Raw genomic sequence first — 21,057 nt, 5'->3', positions numbered from 1 at the left:
CTCCTCTGCAGTTCTTGCCATCTGCTACAATGTTCCTCTTTCTCTGCACTATTATAATTTAAATGTTGCTAATTAGTATTAAATAGTGAGGAGGGACAGGGTGGAGTGGAGTGGGGGATGGAGTGGGGAGGGGGGGAGAGAGAGAATGAACGAGTCTTTTTCCAAACTGGGGGTTTTCAGGGGGAGCGAGATGTGGGAGGGTGGGGAAGAAGCAGCAAAGAAAAATACCCTGTTTTGGAAAACTTGAATCTGTGTTTAAAAAAACCCCAACTTTTTAGTCCCTGTACAGTCCTTCAGGTGAAAGAGACTAGATCTGGATAATACCAGTAGCCAGTCTCCAATCCACGCTATAAAATCTCATTTTATACAATTTAATAAAATAAGCTGCAGTATTGTACAGTGCACATACCATGAAACCTGCTAGGATGACATCTGCAGAGATATGTAATGCATGACATGTTGATTCAACATGTTGAAATGGTTTGCGGGTGGTTCCAATTGAGCTCAGCCTCAAGACTGATGGCTGTAAATTCCCATTTAAGTTTCAACAAGAATTGGAATATCAGATTTGTTTAAGAGTCCAAAATTATGATTTTCAACAAGTCATTTATTTTATACATCCTGATTGGCAGTGAAATATCAGACTACTGTCTGGGTACATTCTCAAATTAGCAGGAAAAGAGAAATCTTTCAAAGCCTAACCCCCTCAAGGAGAAGACTACACCTTCCTTCCCTCCCACACACTGGCACTTGCTGTTAAATACATTATAGATTCATCACTTGCCAAAATTCCATTTGTAAAATAAACACTGTTCAGATTTAAATAAAAAATTAAAAAAAGAACTTCCTGTATCTGATAAAAAAAAAAAAACCTGAATGAATTTTCCCCTAAGTACATTTTCATAGCCAAGTTATAAACTACATCTGACAGACAGCAAATCACAACACCTTGCACATTTTTGAATGGTTTTAAATATTCACTTCCCTAAAATAGCTAACAGGTAACACCGCATTTTCCAAAAATTAGAACTTCAATCTCTTGTCAACACAGCTGTTTGTTCCATAGTGATTTTTTTAAAAATAAGTGTTTACTTATTTAAAGAGTTATAGTCCTAGCTAGGGCACTGTAATAAGTAAAATCTTTAAACATTTCATCTCTATTTTGGAATAAGTGAAATTCAGTCTTTTCAGAGTTAAAGGACTGGTAAAACAATCATTTCAATACAATTTTTGCTAGTAAAGACCATCTTTTCATATATCAGCAAGTTACTACCCTCTTTCTGTCGATTTAAAAGCAGAGACAAAACTGTGTGTTCTTTAAGTAAACAACTTGTATAAAATCTACTATCTAAGATTTCAAACTACTTCACAAATTCTAGATGCACTAGGAGTGTTTCCATAGTTAAGGAAGAGGTGAACTTTGCACTTAAAGCAGAGAGTCAACTTTTTTGTAATGTATGAAGAATATATAGCATCCTTCAGAAGCACTTAGTCTGAGTTAAAAACTTCTGAGAATCTAAATGCGTAGAAGTACCCAAACAATCTTAACTCTACCTAGTAGTGACAGCATTAAAATATGAAAAAAATCAAATACATTTTAAAAGCCAGTTTCTTCTAATCTGAGGCACCAGGCACAAAATATGTATCAATCATAATTGCATAGATATTGTTTTCCCATTCTTTAACAATGTTTGAATTTCTTTTAAATCTAACCTTAACTTCTAATTTCATGGGTTTATGTTTGTTTTGAGATTAATTAAATCCAGGAATTTTTAAAATTTTAAATTTACTGATAAGCACTTTCATCCTCAACTCCACATTAATAGTTTTTATCTGAGAATATTCACTGAATCTCAACACCCTTGTGAGGAAGTTAGGAGGGTATTGATCTGCTTTTTTCAGATTAAGGAAAATAACACAGTTGTGTATGGCCAAATGACTTGAGGGGCCACATCTGCAGTCCTTAGTCAGAACTCTCAGCAATTTAAATGGGAGTTTTGCCTGATTAACAACTGCAAACTGGACCCATAAAAAACAAGATTCTAATTGCACATACTGTACAGTCTCTAAACCGTGGTTCTCAACCTATTTACCACAGTAGGCCACATATGCCACTCACTATATGTTATGTGGGCCACATCCATACAATATATATAATACCTGTACGGCCCTGAGGCTGCAACTGTGTGCTGACTGGGCCGCAAGTGGCCTGCTGGCTGCAGATTGAGAACCACTGCTCTAAACCAAAACAAAATGGACCAAAATCCTTTCCTGATATAAATCTATTGACTTTACACAAGTTACACTGGAATTATTTTGGCCCTATAAATCCAGTTGGAGGTCCTCAAACTACCTCAATTTCAAATTTATCAAAATTGTCAACTTCCACAATATTAACTGAAAACACAAAAATAACATGCGTGCCGTTTTAAGTAATTCACGTCTATATTTTAATTCAGCAAGCATGGCAAAAGTGTTGTGCTGTATAAGCTACAGTATAAAGGCAAAGTTTCCAATTACTTCTGCTCGTCACAGAAAGTCATCAATAACCCAGCCCTGCCTTTTGCTCACCTGTGTCTGACTTAAGTTTACTTGACAAAATGAAAACATTACACAACTTCCTAAAGTAAAGTTCTCTGTAATCTCTACTTCTTCCTCATCCTCCCATTTTACGAGTCTCACCTGCGAATGCTTTTGGGGGTCTCTCCAATCAAGAAGGTGGTTGCACCTACTCTGTGTACCTTTTTTTTCTTCTGAATTGCAGGATGTTCAATACAAAGGTGAGACTGCTTACTGTTGTCACTTATTTGCTGTTCTCTCTTAATGTTCTTTTTTGCTGATATGGCTTCTTGGGTTTCCTTCTCTCTCTAACAAAAAGAGAAATAGAAAACATTATTTGTCCATATTTCATAGGGCTTTTTTTCCAATATGTAGTAATTCTGTTCTGATCACTCTAATTTCACAATTAGCCATGGTCTAGCAGTTAGTATGCTAGCCTAGGACTCAGGAGACCCAACATCAATTCCCTGATGTGTCACAAACTTCCTGTGTGACTTTGAGCAAGTCACTGTGTCTCAGTTCCCCACCTGTAAAACTGGGATAATAGCCCTTCCCTACCTCACAAGGGTATAGTGAGGATAAATACATTGAATCTTTCACTAAATGCTAGTACAATGCCTGGCACAATGGGGCCCCAATCTCAGTTGGAACCTGCAACATAATACAAAGAACCTATTCACACATTAAAATTATTGTATTGACTCAAATACATCCTCATTTCTTCCTTGCTTCATTTAGCAAGATTACATGGGCCATCTAAATTTCCATTTAGTTTCTATTTATTAATGGTTTTGTTACATGTATACTTGCCCTGTGCAGAATTTTCAGTTACTTAATACCCAAGTTTGATTTTTAATCAACGATATTTTCCTCAATCAATTTTTATTTGAGGCATGTCCATTTCCTAATTTCCATGGGACTGTTTGCAATGTTCTTAGTCCCTAGGATCTCACATCTGTTCTCATTATATTACTTTGGCAAAATACAGACCCAACTTGCATGGATGGGGAGGCTCGGACAATGAAAATAAACAAATTAAGAGACCAAAGATTTAAACTTTTACTTTGGCAAGGTAAGTGCACAACTCCAATCATCCTCAATGCTGCAGTGAACTCTTACACAGACTACCAAAACTGAAGTTAAAAAAAACAAGGTCTTCAGTTCTCAAAAGGAATTTTATAATATTACTCAGCAAACAGATGAGTTATAAATAACACCTAATATATTCTAAATATTTTAAAAATCTTACTGTGCGTATATTTTTAACTATTTACATATTGTATAATTCTTGTTTGAATACAAATTGATATAGAATTTTAATTTAAAATGTGTAATACATTTTAATAAAAAGCCTAAAGGTTGGCTTCAAAATAATTTATTTTGATGTGTCAGATATTTAAATGCAAAATATTTACAGTAGAAAGAATGCTCTCAGAAAATGTCTAGAATTCATCTTTCTTCCTCAGGGAATCAGGAGTTATATTAAAATTATATAATTTAATTAATGCAAACAAACATAGCTGGTGTACAGTACTAGTCTAGTCATGTCAATGTCTTCCTTAAAAGTATTTTATAACTCCCTAATTTTTCATCCATTTATTTCCTTTCATGAGAGAACATGGAATAGATGAGGCAGCAATGGTTTGGTCTACACATCTGTTCAAACACAAAAGATTAAAAATCTGTCTCTTTGGGAAAAAGCCAAATCTTGTAAACACACTAAAAGTCATAAACTTGCTAGTCTTTGCAAAGAACCAGAATTACTGTAAAAACATACTGCTTACTGTAAATAAACTCTCACAAATGGCATTTGTAATTCTAAAAGGACAAAAATTTTTAAATGTGTTTATAAAAGTATGTGAAACTCTTATCCTGCCCAAATTAACTGGTCATGGTTTCTGCATGGAGGTAGAAAAAGTTACTGTAAACACCGTTTCCCAAGAGCTAATGCTAGTGGAAGCCTAAAGCAACTATGAATTACCTTTGAATGTCTTAATTTAGTCTTCTGGACAAAAGCCAACTGGTAAAATGGACCCACCAACAACTTATGATGTAGAACGACTGGCATTATTTGAATTTGTGAAAATGTTCATAATTTTATCAAATTCAAATCCAAGTCTAAACCCAAATAACACTTTTCAAAAATGACAAACATGAACTTTTAGGCAAGAATAGAGGGTTATAGTGTAGCTTTGGTTAAGAAACCTTCAAACTCTCTCTGGGCCTTATCCAAAGACAATTGACTTCAATTATAGCTGGGATAAGGCCTAAATGCAGCAGTATATTTTGCATGTAGGTAAGTGAATCATTTGACACAATTTGAAAAATTCTTTTGTTGTCTGTTTACTTTCAAATATCAATTTTTCATATTATAATTACTGTTAAAATAACCAAAAACGTCACAGGAATATTTTGGCTGCTTCTTTCTTGTTTTGTTTGTGCTTTGAATTGGATTTCTATGTATTACTCTCATCAAGCCTACTCTCATTTCCTCCTTTTCACTCTCACGTTGCTGATGTTCTTTCCAGTCCTCACTCTTCATGGCTGCTTGGCTTCTTCTCTTACCCTCTGCTTCAAGCCTATTTCATGCCAGCAACTTCCTTTCAACAGCTGCCATTTTCTTGTTCCTCAAGGGCCTTTCCGCTCCACCTTCAAACCCACATCATTTGTTATAAGCCCTCTAGCACCAAATTCCATGCTGACATTACACCATTGGCCTATTTCATTTGTATTACCTCATTTCATTTATATACATCTGAATTTGGCACCATTCCTGCAAAGACTGATTGAACTGCATGGGACTGGATACAATCATATCCTTTTATAGGATTGGACCTTAAGATTGCAAACTCCTTGGTACAGAGACCATCATGTTTGTAAAATGCCATGCTCACTTACAAGTACTCCACGGAATATTCTGACTTTGGAATAAGATTTATGTCTTTAAAAAAAACGTTAAAAAAAATCAGTACGAGGACCAAAAAATGCTGCCATGGCTAAACAGTGTAAAAGAAGCAGTTAGAAATAAAAAGACATGCTTTAAAAATTGGAAGTCAAATCATAGTGAGGAAAATAGAAAGGAGCATAAACTCTGGCAAGTCAGATGTCAACGTATAATTAGGCAGGCCAAAACATCTGAAGAGCAAGTAGCAAAATAAAAAACTAAGTAATTTTTTTAAAAAATACATCAAAGCAGGAAGCCTGACAAATGGTCCGTGGAGCCACTGGATGATCGAGGTGCTAAAGGAGCACTCAAGGAAGACAAGGCTGTTGCGAGAAGGTAAATGAATTTGTTGCATCTGTCTTCACTGCAGGGGATGAGAAGGAGATTCCCACACCTAAGCCATTCTTTTTAGGAGACACATCTGAGGAACTGTCTCAGATTGAGGTGTCAATAGAAGAGGTTTTGGAACAAATTTATAAATTAAACAGTAATAAGTCACCAAGCCCAGATGTTCTGAAGGAACTCAAATATGAAATTACAGACCTACTAACTTTGCCATGTAATCTATCACTTAAATCAGCCTCTGTACCAGCTGACTGGAGGATAGCTAATGCGATGATCATTTTAAAAAAAGGCTCCAGAGGTGAGCCTGTCAATTACAGGCTGATAAGTCTAACTTCAGTATCAGGGAAATTGGTTGAAACTATAATAACGAACAGAATTATCAGATACCTACATGAATACAAGATGTTGGGGAAGAGTCAACATGGCGTTTGTAAAGGGAAATCATACCTCACCAAATCTATTAGAATTCTTTGAGAGGGTCAACAAGCATGTGGACCAAGGTGATATGGAGTACTTGGACTTTCAGAAAACCTTTGACACAATCCCTCACCAAAGGCTCTTATAAGCAAAGTAAGTAGTCATGGGATAAAGAGGTTATATAATTAGAGGGAAGGTCCTCTCATGGGTCAGTAACTGGTTAAAAGATAGGAAACAAAAGGTAGAAATAAAGGGTCAGTTTTCACATTGGAGAGAACTGAGATAAATAGTGTCATCCCCCAAGGATCTGTACTGGAACTAGTGCTGTTCAACATAGTTATAAATGATTTGGAAAAGGGGGTGGCAAAGTTTGCAGATGATACAAAATTATTCAAGACAGTTAAGCCCAAAGCTGACTGAGAAGAATTACAAAGGGATCTCACAAAAAATGGGCCACAAAATGGCAGATGAAATTCAATGATATGATAAATGAAAAATAACGCACAATGGAAAACATCATCCCAACCATACATACAAAATGACGGGGTCTAAATTAGCTGTCGCCACTCAAGAATGAGCTCTTGGAATCATCGTGGACAGTTCTCTGAAGATATCTGCTCAATGTGCAGCAGAAGTAAAAAAAAAGCTAACAGTGTTAGTAACCATTAGGAAAGTGACAGATGCTAAGACAGAAAATATCATAATGCCACATACAAGTCCGTGGTATGCCCACATCTTGAATATTGCATGCAATTCTGGTCACCTCATCTCAAAAGCAGAGAGATTAGAATTGAAAAAGTACAGAGAAAGGCAACAAAAATGACTGGGGTATGGAAGTTTCCATATGAGGAGAGATTAAAAAGATAGACTGTTCAGCTTGCAAAAGAGACAAAAAAGGAGGGATAAAATAAAGGTCTATAAAATCATGAATGGTGTGGAGAAAGTGAACAGGGAAGTGCTATTTATTTCACATAACACAAGAAGCATGGGTCACCCAGTAATAGGCAGCAGGTTTAAAACGAACATGAGGAAGTACTTCTTCACACAATGCACAGTCAACCGGTGAAACTTATTGCCAGGGGATATTGTGAAGGCCAAAAGTATAACTGGGTTCAAAAAAGAATTACATACGTTCCTATTTGCTAAGATAGTCAGGGATGCAATTCCATATTCTGGGTGTCCCTAAAACCTCTGACTGCTAGAAGTTAGGAATGGATGACAGGGGATGGATCACTTGATAAATTGCCTTGTTCTGTTGACTCCCTCTGAAGCATATGGCACCGGCCACTGTCAGAAGACAGGATACTGGGCTAGATGGACCACTGGTTTGTTCCAGTACGGCCATTCTTATGTAAGCTCACAGGAGAAAAATCTTTTAAATCGGCTAGCAGATTCTTATACAGGCAAGCATATTTTATAACACTATATTAAAACCTTATAAAAACCAGTCGAACTGTACCAATTCACATTAGTGAATGGGTGACCCATAATGCATCACTGAATTCTGTGACCAAGTGAAGAAATGAACAAAACAATAAAAAAGCTAGAATCCGTATTACAAGTCATATTTTGTGCATGTAGTTTAGTTCTGATTTTTTTAATTCTACTGTATAATAAAACTAGTAAATATGCTGCTGGATATTTTGAAAGAGTAACAAACCTTTAGTGATAAATCCTCACTTCCCAATCTTTTAGAGCTGTTTGCTGAAAAGTGGGATGAGTACTGCTGACTTGTGCATGTGAATTTTGGGTAGTGTGGTGTAATGAAATGTGAAGTGGCATACTATTGCATTAAACCAGAGAACCAGACGCAAGAGTTAATATATATCTACAAATTTTCAAATGTTTTGCCAAACACAGCCTGGGTTCTTTTCCCCAGGATTAGAATTCCAGACAACACCTGGATATGAAGTAATATTTTCAACCATTTTTTCCCAATTTATTTGAAAGAAAATGCATATGCTTAAAAATTCCAAATACATGATGATGTGCAAAATATTTTGAAACATCTGAAGACAGAATGAGGAAACCCATGAGGATTCTGGTCAATCAATACACTATCATTCAGAGATATGATACTTCCACGGTAAAAAAGTTTCCCTATGTAGTTTACCACATTTTCTAATTAGCCTGCTTAAATGTATTTACTTTACCTTTGGCTCTCAATCCAATACATATTTTTGAAAAAGAAAGCAACCAGCAGAGTGGCAAATTGACACTATTCTGAGGAGGTCAATAAGTTTGGTGTTGCTGCAACATGTATTTGCAGGGCATGTAACTACACTACCATCCAAGAGGTTAAAGCCTCCCTTATATAACTGATCACAGGCTTATTTGTGCTCCAACAAATTCATTGCACCCATGCTAAATGATTTGAAACCATCTCTTTTTTTAAAATTACATTTCTCACATTTTCCTTCCTCTCAAACCAATATATTAGGGGAAAGGTCCAGTGCCATAGCAAAGTAATGTTGCCTGTGTAGCACTGAAAGCAAGAAATTATTTACATGCAATTGACTACATTCAATCTAGTCCATCACAGTTGTCCACACTCTGTCAGAAGAAAATCTGCCAAATGTAGTCTAAATTAAATCACTAAAGATTGAGAATATATTTTCAAACAAAACCCTACAGGGTAAAGTCCAGTGTCAGAGATGAAAGCCCTTCATCTACCAATTCAAGTATCAGTCAATATTTTTGCATCCTATAAAGTTAACTTAACAAAATAAACCTTAAGGAACTGGACAATATCAGCCATGTGCTGGAAAAATGTGAGGGTTAAGGATAAGAAACTGAGTTTAGACAGACATCTCAAACTGAGAGCTGCTATATGCCCAATTAAATGGGATTGTGAGGCCCCAGTTAAATGTGGGGAAAGGTGCATGTGGCAACTCAGTCATTCCTCCCTCCTCACCTTCCTCTTGTTTCACTATCTCTTCCATGACTGTGCAACAGTACCTGCTGTAAAGACACTTCCCTGCGCTGCACCAGCAAAGAAAGACTGGGGAAGATCAGGGAGAATTATTTTAAGTGCTCTACAACCTTTAGACTACGTCATTGATTAAAAATACTTCCTGAGAAAGCAGTTATTTTGACCTCTTCATATTCCACTTCTTCTGCACAGAGTATTCAAAATATACATCAGTTTTCCAAAGACCAAACCCTTGCTTATAAGTTTGAGAAGAAGAGCCATACATAGAAAATGAAGAATGAATAGAGAAAACTGTCTTTTGTGATAGGAAGCTAGAAGTGGATGTGTGTGTGTGTTTTGAAAACTCTCAAAGGTCCAGCAAAAATGGCAGCATCTGCATATTTCAAGTCCCACAGCCCTTACTCAATCCTTACGTTCACATGTACTTTCAGACGTGAATGTAAGAATGAGTGAAACTGGGGCATGTACAAGATACAAAGGGCGTGACTTGACAGTCATTGCTTCCAGATTGACATTCTATCTTCAATCCTCAACGAAACTCGGACATCTTTTAGCAATGTGTGATAATCTAAATACCCTCTGACTCCAAAGTGAGAGGGATCTTTTAAAATGTTTAACAGGCCTATAGTAAACACAATTATTTTCTGTGATCATATCCATGTCCACTTTTGAAGGCATACAACATTCATATACTTGCTTCCTGCAAGGAGCACGCTACTGTACACCAAGCAGGGCTGGCCCTACATGTTATGGAACTTTATTTATTTTTTTATTTTATTTTATTTATTTTATTAATGGAGATATCCTATCTCCTAGAACTGGAAGGGACCTTGAAAGGTCATTGAGTCCAGCCCCCTGCCTTCACTAGCAGGACCAAGTTCTGATTTTTCCCCAGATCCCCAAGTGGCCCCCTCAAGGATTGAACTCACAACCCTGAGTTCAGCAGGCCAATGCTCAAACCACTGAGCTATCCCTCCCCCCCAGGCAAATAAGTGTGGGGGCCCATTCAGCTCCTTCCTCACCTATGACTGAGTCAATCTGGCTGCAAAATGAATTGCTGCTACAGATTTTTGCTAGTGCTGGAATCAGAACAGACTACAAGTGGGGGCATCAGGGATGGTACTCTACATGAGCATGTGCTGTGGGGCCGCATTCAGCTACATGGGTGATTTTGCAATGGGAATTTTTTCTAGATAGTTCTGAACCCTGTGGTAATTCCTAATTTATCCAGGCTGCTTCAGTGACAATGAATTTCCTTCAAAAACTGTGGGACTTCACATGTTAAAGTACTTCAGCATAAATATACTCTCTGGGACTCTTCCTCTCTCTAACTTATTGCCTGTTCACCCACCGAACCTATTACCCTGCAGCAGTTTTCTTGCAACATACAGGCTTCCAGCCATCATTTCCCCTGTGCATCTTTCCCCCCCTCATAGCCAGAGCAGTGTTAACTAGCTTCTCCCTTCAAGGATACATGAAATCACTACCGCCAGATATTCAGGATGTCTTCCCTTGTACAGTTTCATTATCTAATTATTTTCATTTCTAAAAACAAACAAAACTTTAACTATTCAAACTTCTAGATGCCCTGCCATCAGTCATACAAATTATGAAATATAATAGAGAAATCCAGCCGGACTGTCTCCTTAACATCTACTCACAACAAAACAACAAGCAAATACCTATGCTGCCTCATGCCTAACCCCAATCCCTTCAAAAGCTGAGAGAACAGATGGAGCCTGCACCATGTCCTGAAAGTCCACAGACTTTGGACGACTGAATTTCCCATTGGGGCTCATTCACAGTCCCAAATAGTCTGTTTACTTACTTTTTTTTTTTCCTCTCCTTAAAAATTTCCTTTGCTTTTCTTTCCAATGGCTTTTCTCACATCACATATGAGTTGTTGCCATCTTTCATTATACTTTTTTAGAAACTTTCTTATCCAGTTTTCATTGTATTTGGGTATGTTTTCTGTATTTGCTAGAGCATATAAAATCTGCAACTTGAGATTACTCTTGTTCACTTCATTTTTGGTTTCTTCTACCATCCACTTCCAGACAGATAAGCACGAAGCAAGGCTTTCTCTTTAAGAAACCCTACTACTCTGCAAGCAAGAAGCTGCTCAAATAATAATGTAGTCAGCATCTCTCTTCCTTAAGGATCATATACATTATCTAGTCCCTCTTCAACATGATACCCATACAGCCAAGATCACAAAATAGCTAGTTTCATCAATAACGATGGGATAGCTAGTGTTATACCATGATACACTTGCCTCAGATCTGGTAGTCTGAAAGCAGAATTGTTCTTTTATCTATAGCTCATCAACTAATGAAGATAATATTGTAATTACAAGTGTTAGTGTCTATCTAATCTTAGGTATCTGTCACCACAATATTTAAGATACAAACTGTAAGGATTATGTTTTAAAATGGCTCCTGAAGTTAACATTGCCTTTAAGTAAAGAGGACTAAAATTACATGTAAAAATAAAGCTGCTAAAATTGTTTTGATCTTGTAATACAGAATATTAGGAAGGTTCTTAATGTAATTACAAACCCCAATATTCAATTCCTCAACTTAACTTCTTCCAAAAGGAAATCAACTCTCTGCAATTTCACATCCGTTATCAGACCTAATTCTGTGGTAGACTTTTTAAAGTCAATTAGAACACTTGCTCAATAGTGTGAGCAAGGGGTCTGAGACTGTCCCTATACAATTAATATTTCATAACACTACACAGTTCAATCATTGGAATTCTTTTAATAGAAGTATATTCTGCACACAACAAAGCAACCAACAGAACTCTAAATTGCAATGTACTGGGGGACTAAATTACTTCCTTGACTTCCTTAAAGATTTAATGATAAAAAAATAATAATCAAAAAACAACAACAGTAAGGACCAGAGCCCGGCATTATTTCAGCCCTTCTGTGGTGCAAAGCACTCAGAAAACTGCCCTTACTGAGCCGATAAGGATTCCTTAGATGTCAAAGAGCTAGTATAGCCAGCTTTATGTCACCACCACTTGCCCCACACTGTAGAAGACATTTCAGGAAAACGGTTGAGGGTGTGGATGGGGCTGGAATGCTTTGTTGCTCAAGTGATCCCCCAGCTAGTGTAACAGCCTCTTGGGAGCAATTATCAAATGGCACATATTGCAGCATCGCTGAGACTACTCTAACTTGTGCTGGAACTTGAGCCAGCCTCTGGTTGCTGCAGGGACCAGTGGGGCACAAAGGTGAGTGGCCGCCTTCTAACTGAGTGGGAAGATCGTGAGTGATGAAGAAATTTTGGTTGTTAACTGAAGTCCTCTGAAATATTCATATTTAACTCTTTGTTTGGGAACACCTCTGGTAAAAACCAATGAAAGCAAGTGGCTCTTTGTGAAGGGACTGGGTTTGATTCCATTTACCACAATATTAGCCCCAGTTCCTTTTTATATGGCTACAGTCAAGATATCAACAGATTCTGCCAACATCCAAGGCAGACATCATGATATCAGTCTGTATTCAGCCATACGCTCCATTTTCACAAGACCAGTTTATACAGGGGCCAGCATTCAACTACTTTGTATTTTCATCTGTTTAAAAAAAAAAATCACTACTCCTCAGTTAGACTTACCTGTAACTGTCCAACAAGAATGCTCCCATCAACTACAGAGATGAAACATCCTTTAGTCAGGACAGGAAACAGCCCAAACTAGTCCAGATGAGGCAGAAGTCCTCAGAGCAATACATAGCTTTTCTATTTCCTCCCCTTCCATGCAACACTCAACACTCTGCCTTTCTGACATGTTCAACTTCAGATCCGCCACAGACTGAGACATCATTCCTGAAATTGTGATCTCAAGCTTGGAACTGGAAAGTGCTGATAATAGGCTACCAGGTCAACCAAGGACAGATGTCTCTCTGCTCTGCACAATCTTCTACTTCTCACTGCCTCTTCTCCAGTCAGATGGAGAGAAGATATTTCCAGGGGCAGCAGCTATTCATTTTAGTTTTTAGCTGGTTAACAGGATTAATTCATTCAAGTTTCATATCTCCTTAGTGCATCAGAAAACCTAACCACAAATCAATCATCATCATCATTGTTGCTCAAAAGGGGAAAGAACCACTAGCTTCTCTCACAAATCAAGACCAGTTGGTAATTGCTTATTCTATTAGAAGCCAGAAGACCTCAAAACAACTCCATCTCCCGATTATTGCAGATAGCCCAGAACAACATCTGACCAACAGCTATAAGCTTTATAAAATTTTGTGTATAGTACATTAAAAATTACATTGAAAGGGTTAATTCCATAATATGCTGAAATAGTAACCTTAATGAAACAACATTACAGGCCAATCATTTGGGAACAATTATTTTAAAGCACAATACCCTTCTCTACCCTGAAAGAGCAGGATAATGGAATGTTATCTCCCCAAAGTCTACTCACTGTAAACAACCTATCTTTCCTGGCTGAATGAAAAAGCTGTATAAACACACTGCAATCAAATCTACTATAGCTGATGGAAATCCTTTGTTTAAGCAATCTAAAAAATGCCAATATAATACAAATACGATAAAGAGGAGTTCTTAATAACACAACTTTTGTATTTACAGTATTCTGAGCAGCACGTAAACCTGCATTGGGTATATAAAGGGCAAATTTTTTTCTAGACTGACAGCATGCTTAGTTCTCTCATTTACACCACACTGCAATAACATAAAGAGGGGTTTACCATTAATCCAGGTTTTACTACAAAGCATCCAGTTATTTCTCTGTCAAACACTGGCAAGAGTGCCAAGTGTCTGTCATCCAATTCAGAGGATTAAGTCTTCTTTTATAGTGTGATACTTGTACCAATTTATAAAAATACAGATATAGTTTCTTAGAGCTGGTCACACTCTATATTTTGGCCAGGATTCATGCCGCAGAGGTTGAATATGACAGCTGGCAGGAAGCTGAGGGGAGAATACATCCTCCCCCTTTTCAGTCACCACATTTCAGTTGCCATAGTAATTAATCCTCAATTGAATGGCTGTCTTTGTACATTTCTTTTCAGTAAAACTTTAAGTAAACTTAAGTTGAAAACATGCAGTTGACTGGAAAAAAAAAAAAACAAAAAAAAATACACACAACTCGAAGGCTCCATATAACCCACAGGTACAGTACAAGTTTTGTGACTAAAGCATTTCCATTTATTGAGAGCAAATTAGCTCTAATGTAGGATATTATCAGTTTTTCAAAATACTTAAATATACCCTGTCCCTGTTTTTATAATTGTTCTGTGAAGTAAATTTCCCCTTCTTCAAATTCTTTCCCCCCCCCACTGCTTTTTTTTTTTAAAAAAAATCAGCTTTAAAAGAGCTAAAGAAAGGCCATCTCAGACCCCTGTACTTTTGAATTTTCATGTAGACTGTTTTTGCCAATTAACACAGAAATTAATTAGGGAATTAATTATGGAATCCAGATATTCATTTCAGAATAGACTGGAAACAGTAGAAGAGGATATTTCATCTTGGCTCTGGGAGGCTTTTATTTCTTTTATGTTTAACTAAAAAAAAAAGTTCACTAATAAGGGTGCAAGTTATCCAAAAAAGCAAAAGAATATTAAGGGAAATAAATCATGAACACCCACCACTGAAAATCAGCCAGGTTCCGACAGTCTTTAGTCACCCTGCGCATAAGAGGAATGGAAATGCAAACTGTGCAAATATTTAGTGGGCATGTCAGCTCTGAAGAAATATGTGAACACCTATATTTTCTCCCTACTATTCACCTCACTCCAGGAGGAATGTGTAAAAGCTTGGTTTTGTTATTTGCATAGCTGTCATGACTTTTGGTCCTTGTCTTCAGTAAGGTTGAAATCAGTGAGGGTTAATGATGGTCTGACATGGGCTCTTCATCTTTACTAAAATGATGGCTACAGAAGACCACACCATTCAATCTACTGCTTCATTTGCACTGAATATTTTTCCCCCTTCAGAAACTTTTTCCATTTGAATATACTTCCTTTCCATCTGATTTCACCCCCGGCAGAGAATACAAACGCAGGTTTTCTTTGTAATGTATGGCGACACATTGTTAATGGCGGTAAATTCCCCTTGTAATAATGTCAGTATTTTAAGCAAGTTTGTGGTTGTTTGTGCACTGACAACAGAAGTATGAATCATTTTTATGTAAACAAATGCTGAAGACGATGGGGCCTCTGGATCCCATTAAATTAGTTGAGGATGGGCAAAGCACTGTAAGGTGTGGAAAAATTAGCAGGGAAACTATTTACTTCAAGAGGAACCTTCTTCACTCAGACTTGTTCTATGGACAGGGAAACCATCCTACCTTAAATTGCATCTATGACAGTTTATTTTGTGAAGATGTGAACATTGGAGCAAGGGGCAGCTGTGGATTTTTCTTTTGCTAGATGATCTTTGAACCCAGGAGACTGTGGATTAAGTGGTTAGAATCCTGAAGCCTGGTGAGATCTTCCCATCTATGCCTTGCATCACTGTGCTATCAGAGAGCTGGGCACATTTTTGTCTCCACTACTGGGGAGGGAGGAAGGGAGCAAAGCCAAAGCCTTTCCATAAACCTTAGTGATCTCTTTATTTTTAAAGTGCTTTGCTCAGGGGTATGGAACACTGAAGTTTTGGGAAGTACACAGCAGAACAAGCTGTTGACATCGGTGGAAGTGGTTTTTAACATAAAGTTATCTTTTTTGAAAGATGTAAGGGGTAAAGTTTTCTATTGACAGATCATCAGATTCTACTGCTTGTTAATATGGCCAATCAAAAGACAACCTTTGTTGGACATGAAAAAGAACCTACTAAGTTGAGTTTCCATATGGACAACTTCAGATATAAGGTGTTTTTATCAGTATGTGTGTGACAGAAAATTAGTTGTTTGTCCAGTGAGTCCAATATGCTGGCTACAAACAATGAGATTTCAGGATATTTAATCAGGGCCCCTGAACAGCAATTTATAGCACATCCCAACCACATCACACCTTAACCTCCAGGACACCCAGGCTTGCCTGTAATAAGGGGAAGCTAGATTCATCTCTTCAAGTAAGCTAGTGTGGTGGAAAGTGTCTAAAGGAAAGGATTGTTAAGGTGACTGTCGGAGTAATAGCTTTTCCTTCAACTTCATCCTTCAAATACTTATGCTTTTAAGTTTAACAGGCTGGCCTTGACATGCATCACTAGTCCATATTATACCATCAACAGTATCTTTTGATCTCCAGCATGATCCGCTGCACTACTACCATCTCCACTTAGGAGAATCATACCCTCCTTTGCTAATTTGGAGTTATTAATGCCTAAATTTCCCCTTGATCAAGGTCATCCAGATGAGCTGTATCCATAGGAACAGTTAACATCTGTTTTGCCCAGTTTATGAGAAGGCACCTCTGCTGTCCTTAAGTCTTTTCTCTCTGACGTTCTGGTTTGCTATTGATAGATACATTGTAGATTATCTCAGGCTGCCGAGTTTCCTCTGTTATACAGAGGGACACATTTTAATTGCCAACAATTCTTAAATAAATACTTTTATTTCCATGTGTCTTATGCAAGGTACTACTTGTAGCAGATATAAAGCAGTTTAAGCAAAACTATAAATATTGATGTAACCACATTATTTAAAAGCAAAACTGCAGTTTTTAAGGGAGACCACTGTACCTCCTTGATTACGTTTCAAGGGTGAGCTGCTGTATGCTTAGGTAGTTTATTTATGATGGTTCCCTTGGTGTACAAAAGTCATAAGTAACAAAAAAAAAACAAAAAACCAACAGTCTCTATTGGAAACACCACACAACCTCCCTGTATAGCTGTAGATTTCTGGTCCAATCTTGTTTGTTTCTATAGGCTACTGTTACTTCAACTGAGATTACTGGAAGACATTTTCAGATGATATCATGTGCTAGTATAGAACCTCATCACTCTGGGCTTCAATGTCTGTTTATACTAAGTTCCTTTTCCTACCTTGACAGGTCCCCATAACTACTGAGAGATGATGTGTACTTCTCCCAATCTTCTCAGACTTGCATCAGAGTGTGAGGGATGGTAAAAGCTGGCTAACAGAATCTTTAGTAATGACTAGGGTGTAATCCACCTATGATCAAAGAAACACTTACTGTTGTTTTCTTGCAGTAATCCAGAAATTAACATAATTTTCTACCACATCAAGGAGCACTGAGGGCATCTAGTTCATTTCCAAGGGTTGGAGGACTGATTATTACCATCTTGCCTCCGTCTTCTTCTACCTATTTTGGCTCATGCTCAGACTCTGGAGTACCTGCTCTCTTCTAGGCTTTCAATTTTGGAATGGTCAATAAGAGATCTACTGTGTGTTATAAAGTCCAAAGTCCTTCCTACCTGTATCTGATTACTAGAATTTTGTTGGACTCTACTATTACTCTGTCCAAAAGACCTTCAAAATAGTTTGCCTTCTTTGACCTTAGTTTCCAAAAGGATTTAGTTTGGCTTTAAAGATTTATATTTATACAAAGAAACATTGGATAAAGTATATTCATTGCAAATCTGGATAGAGTTTAATCTCTATTTCTTGTTTAGGACAGTTAGAACGAATACAATTAAATATACACTATTACTTTTAAAATTGGGATAGAGGACTCAAAGCTTCAAGCTGTTTCTTTTAATTTCAGATTTTAGTCTTTATATTAAGAATGTTATGACAGATTCTAAATTTCAATAGTTTGATATGTGTTTGCCATTCATTATTGTAAATGCTGAGTACAGTTGCTCGCTTTAAAAGGCTAAATCAAGCCCTTGCAGATTAAATGTAGGTTAAAAAAACAAGACAAAACAAAGAACAGCTTGGTGTATCGCAAACAAATAATAAGACTCAAGCTTGCTACCACCAAGCCCTTTCAAGTCTATTTACTATTCAGGAACTCATCTTCCTGAGCAGGTGAGGTAGCCCATAAGCCCATCCAGCTGCTCACAGCGCAGCTCCTTCTCCCAAGCTACCCATCTCTCCACTAAGGGAACAGCCTTCGTGGTTGCTGTAATCCACTCCAGCTGAGACACTTTCTGCTTTTTAGTGCATGCATTAATCCCTTCTTTATTTCTCAGGTACACAGGATTGATAAACCCATTCACACTCAGTACATGAATGAAAAGTGTCTGTGTATACTCAGCTTTTCTTATTTCCTCTGTTGATTGATCTTTTGCTGCAGTCGTGTTCATCCAGCTACCATATTAGCTATTGTTTTTTCAGTTTGCATTTGGCTGAATTCTTGCTACAGAGCATTCATATAATAATTCATGTATTGGTTTAATCAAAGAACGATATAATATAATCTGAAGAAAACTCAGACTGTAAATATTCTCACAGCATGTTGTCTTGACTCATAATTAGGGCTGTCGATTAATTGCAGTTAAACAATTAACTCAAAAAAATTAATCGCAATTAATTGCAGTTTTAATCGCATTGTTAAACAGAATACCAATTGAAATTTATTAAATATTTTTGGATTTTTTCTACATTTTCAAATATATTGATTTCAGTTACAACACAGAATACAAAGTATAGAGTGCTAACTTTATATTATTATTTTGATTACAAATATTTGCCCTGCAAAAATGATCAACAAAAGAAACAGTATTTTTCAATTCACCTCATACAAGTACTGTAATGCAATCTCTTTATCGTGAAAGTATAACTTACAAATGTTAATTTTTTTTGTTACATAACTGCACTCAAAAACAAAACAATGCAAAACTTTAGCGCCTACAAGTCCACTCCGTCCTACTTCTCGTTCAGCCAATTGCTAAGACAAACAAGTTTGTTTACATTTACAGGAGTTAATGCTTCCAGCTTCTTATTTACAATGTCACCTGAAAGTGAGAACAGGTGTTCGCATGGCACTTTCGTGGACAGCATTGCAAGGTATTTATGTGCCAGGTATGCTAAACATTCGTATGCCCTTCATGCTTCGGCCACCACTCCAGAGGACATGCTTCCATGCTGATGACGCTCATCAGAAAAATAATCTGTTAATTAAATTTGTCACTGAACTCCTTGGGGGAGAATTGTATGTCCCCTGCTTTGTTTCGCCCGCATTCTGCCATATATTTCATGTTATAGTAGTCTCAGAAAATGACTCAGCGCGTTATTCATTTTAAGAACACTTTCACTGCAGATCTGACAAAACACAAAGAAGGTACCAATGTGAGATTTCTAAAGATAGCTACAGTACTCGACCCAAGGTTTAAGAATCTGAAATGCCTTCCAAAATCTGAGAGGAATGAGGTGTGGAGCATGCTTTCAGGAGTCTTAAAAGAGCAACACTCCGATGCGGAAACTACAGAACCCGAACTACCAAAAAAGAAAATCAACCTTCTGCTTGTGGCATCTGACTCAAGATGGTGAAAACGAACATGCTTTGGTCTGCACTGCTTTGGATTGCTATCGAGCAGAACCCGTTATCAGCATGGACGCCTGTCCCCTGGAATGGTGGTTGAAGCATGAATCTTTAGTGCATCTGGCATGTAAATATCTTGCGATGCCGGCTACAAAGGTGCAACGAGAACATCTGTTCTCACTTTCAGGTGACATTGTGAACAAGAAGTGGGCAGCATTATCTCCTGCAAATGTAAACAAACTTGTTTGTCTGAGGGATTGGCTGAACAAGAAGTAGGACTGATCGAACTTGTAGGCTCTAAAGTTTTACACTGTTTTATTTTTGAATGCAGATTTTTTTGTACACAATTCTACATTTGTAAGTTCAACTTTCATGATAAAGAGATTGCACCACAGTACTTGTATTGGGTGAACTGAAAAATACTATTTCTTTTGTTTTTACAGTGCAAATATTTGTAATAAAAATCAACATAAAGTGAGCACTGTACACTTTGTATTCTGTGTTATAACTGAAATCAATATATTTGAAAATGTAGAAAATATTTAAATAAATGGCATTCTATTATTGTTTAACAGTGCGAATAATCACGCAATTAACTGCAATTAATTTTTTTAATCGCTTGACAGCCCTACTCATAATATATACTGTTTCTCCACCTTCAATCTAATTTTCTCAAGGGTGACAGAAATAAAGAAATATCTCCAATCAAGCCTAATTTTCCCGAAGCATTTTATTTCTTGCTCTAAAATTCAGCTACTGCAGTTGACTATTTCCTTGAGGTGTCTTAGACATCTTTTAATATTTTTGTATCCTTTTCTTTTAGAGATATAACTCTATTTTCTATCAGAAATGTGTTTATAAATTTCAGCTTTATAAAGCTGAAAGTGTAACATTACACACGCATTATAAAAAACATTAATTTAACATAAAGAAGTTGGCATGGAAAAGGGAATAGGAAGGGATATTTTGTTAATGCCCGGAGAAGAGACTGATCTGCTACAGGAAAGAAAATCAGATTATTATGATGGTCAATCCTTCTCCAAAGATGCTTAGGGGAAAAAAAAAAAAAAAAAAAAAAGCTGAAAGTGTAAAAACAAAACAAAAAAACCCTACCCCGCCAAAAAACAAACCCAGAACAGATATTTAAGAGGCCAGAGGTAAAATGTAACACACTACAGATTTTTTCATGCTATGTTGTACATGAGTTGAGGAATCAGCTGAGAGGACTAAGCTCTACAGGAGATACCAAAAGAGAAATTCACAAAAAAATCCCTATATTAAAAAAAATCAGATTAAGGAGTGTGAACATAGAAATCGAAGAGAACATTAACTCATATGGAAACTTCTGGTAAACAGATGGCAAGGCAGTGCTTCTGAAGAGCAGAGTCAAATCTTTCACGAGGACATTCAGTTGTTCTGTCAAAATCTTCTAACCTTGTTTTGAGAACTATGAGAATAAAATGAACATACCAAAAAATTCTACCAGGATTAAAC

The 21,057-nt window shown here is 37.0% G+C and overlaps 1 protein-coding gene across 1 annotated transcript in view; it reads right to left on the bottom strand.

Moving 5' to 3' along the window:
* LOC128839593 (DNA excision repair protein ERCC-6-like 2) overlaps positions 1–21,057 on the bottom strand; it is a 42,852-nt gene that overhangs the window by 8,705 nt on the left and 13,090 nt on the right. Inside the window, exon 5 of the mRNA XM_054032699.1 lies at positions 2,683–2,867. Within this exon, the coding sequence (XP_053888674.1) occupies positions 2,683–2,867 (185 nt within the window). The remainder of the gene's footprint in view (positions 1–2,682; positions 2,868–21,057) is intronic.

Source organism: Malaclemys terrapin, chromosome 6, assembly GCF_027887155.1.
Source record: "Malaclemys terrapin pileata isolate rMalTer1 chromosome 6, rMalTer1.hap1, whole genome shotgun sequence".
NCBI lineage: Eukaryota > Metazoa > Chordata > Testudines > Emydidae > Malaclemys > Malaclemys terrapin.
This window is presented reverse-complemented; position numbering and strand designations above follow the sequence as displayed.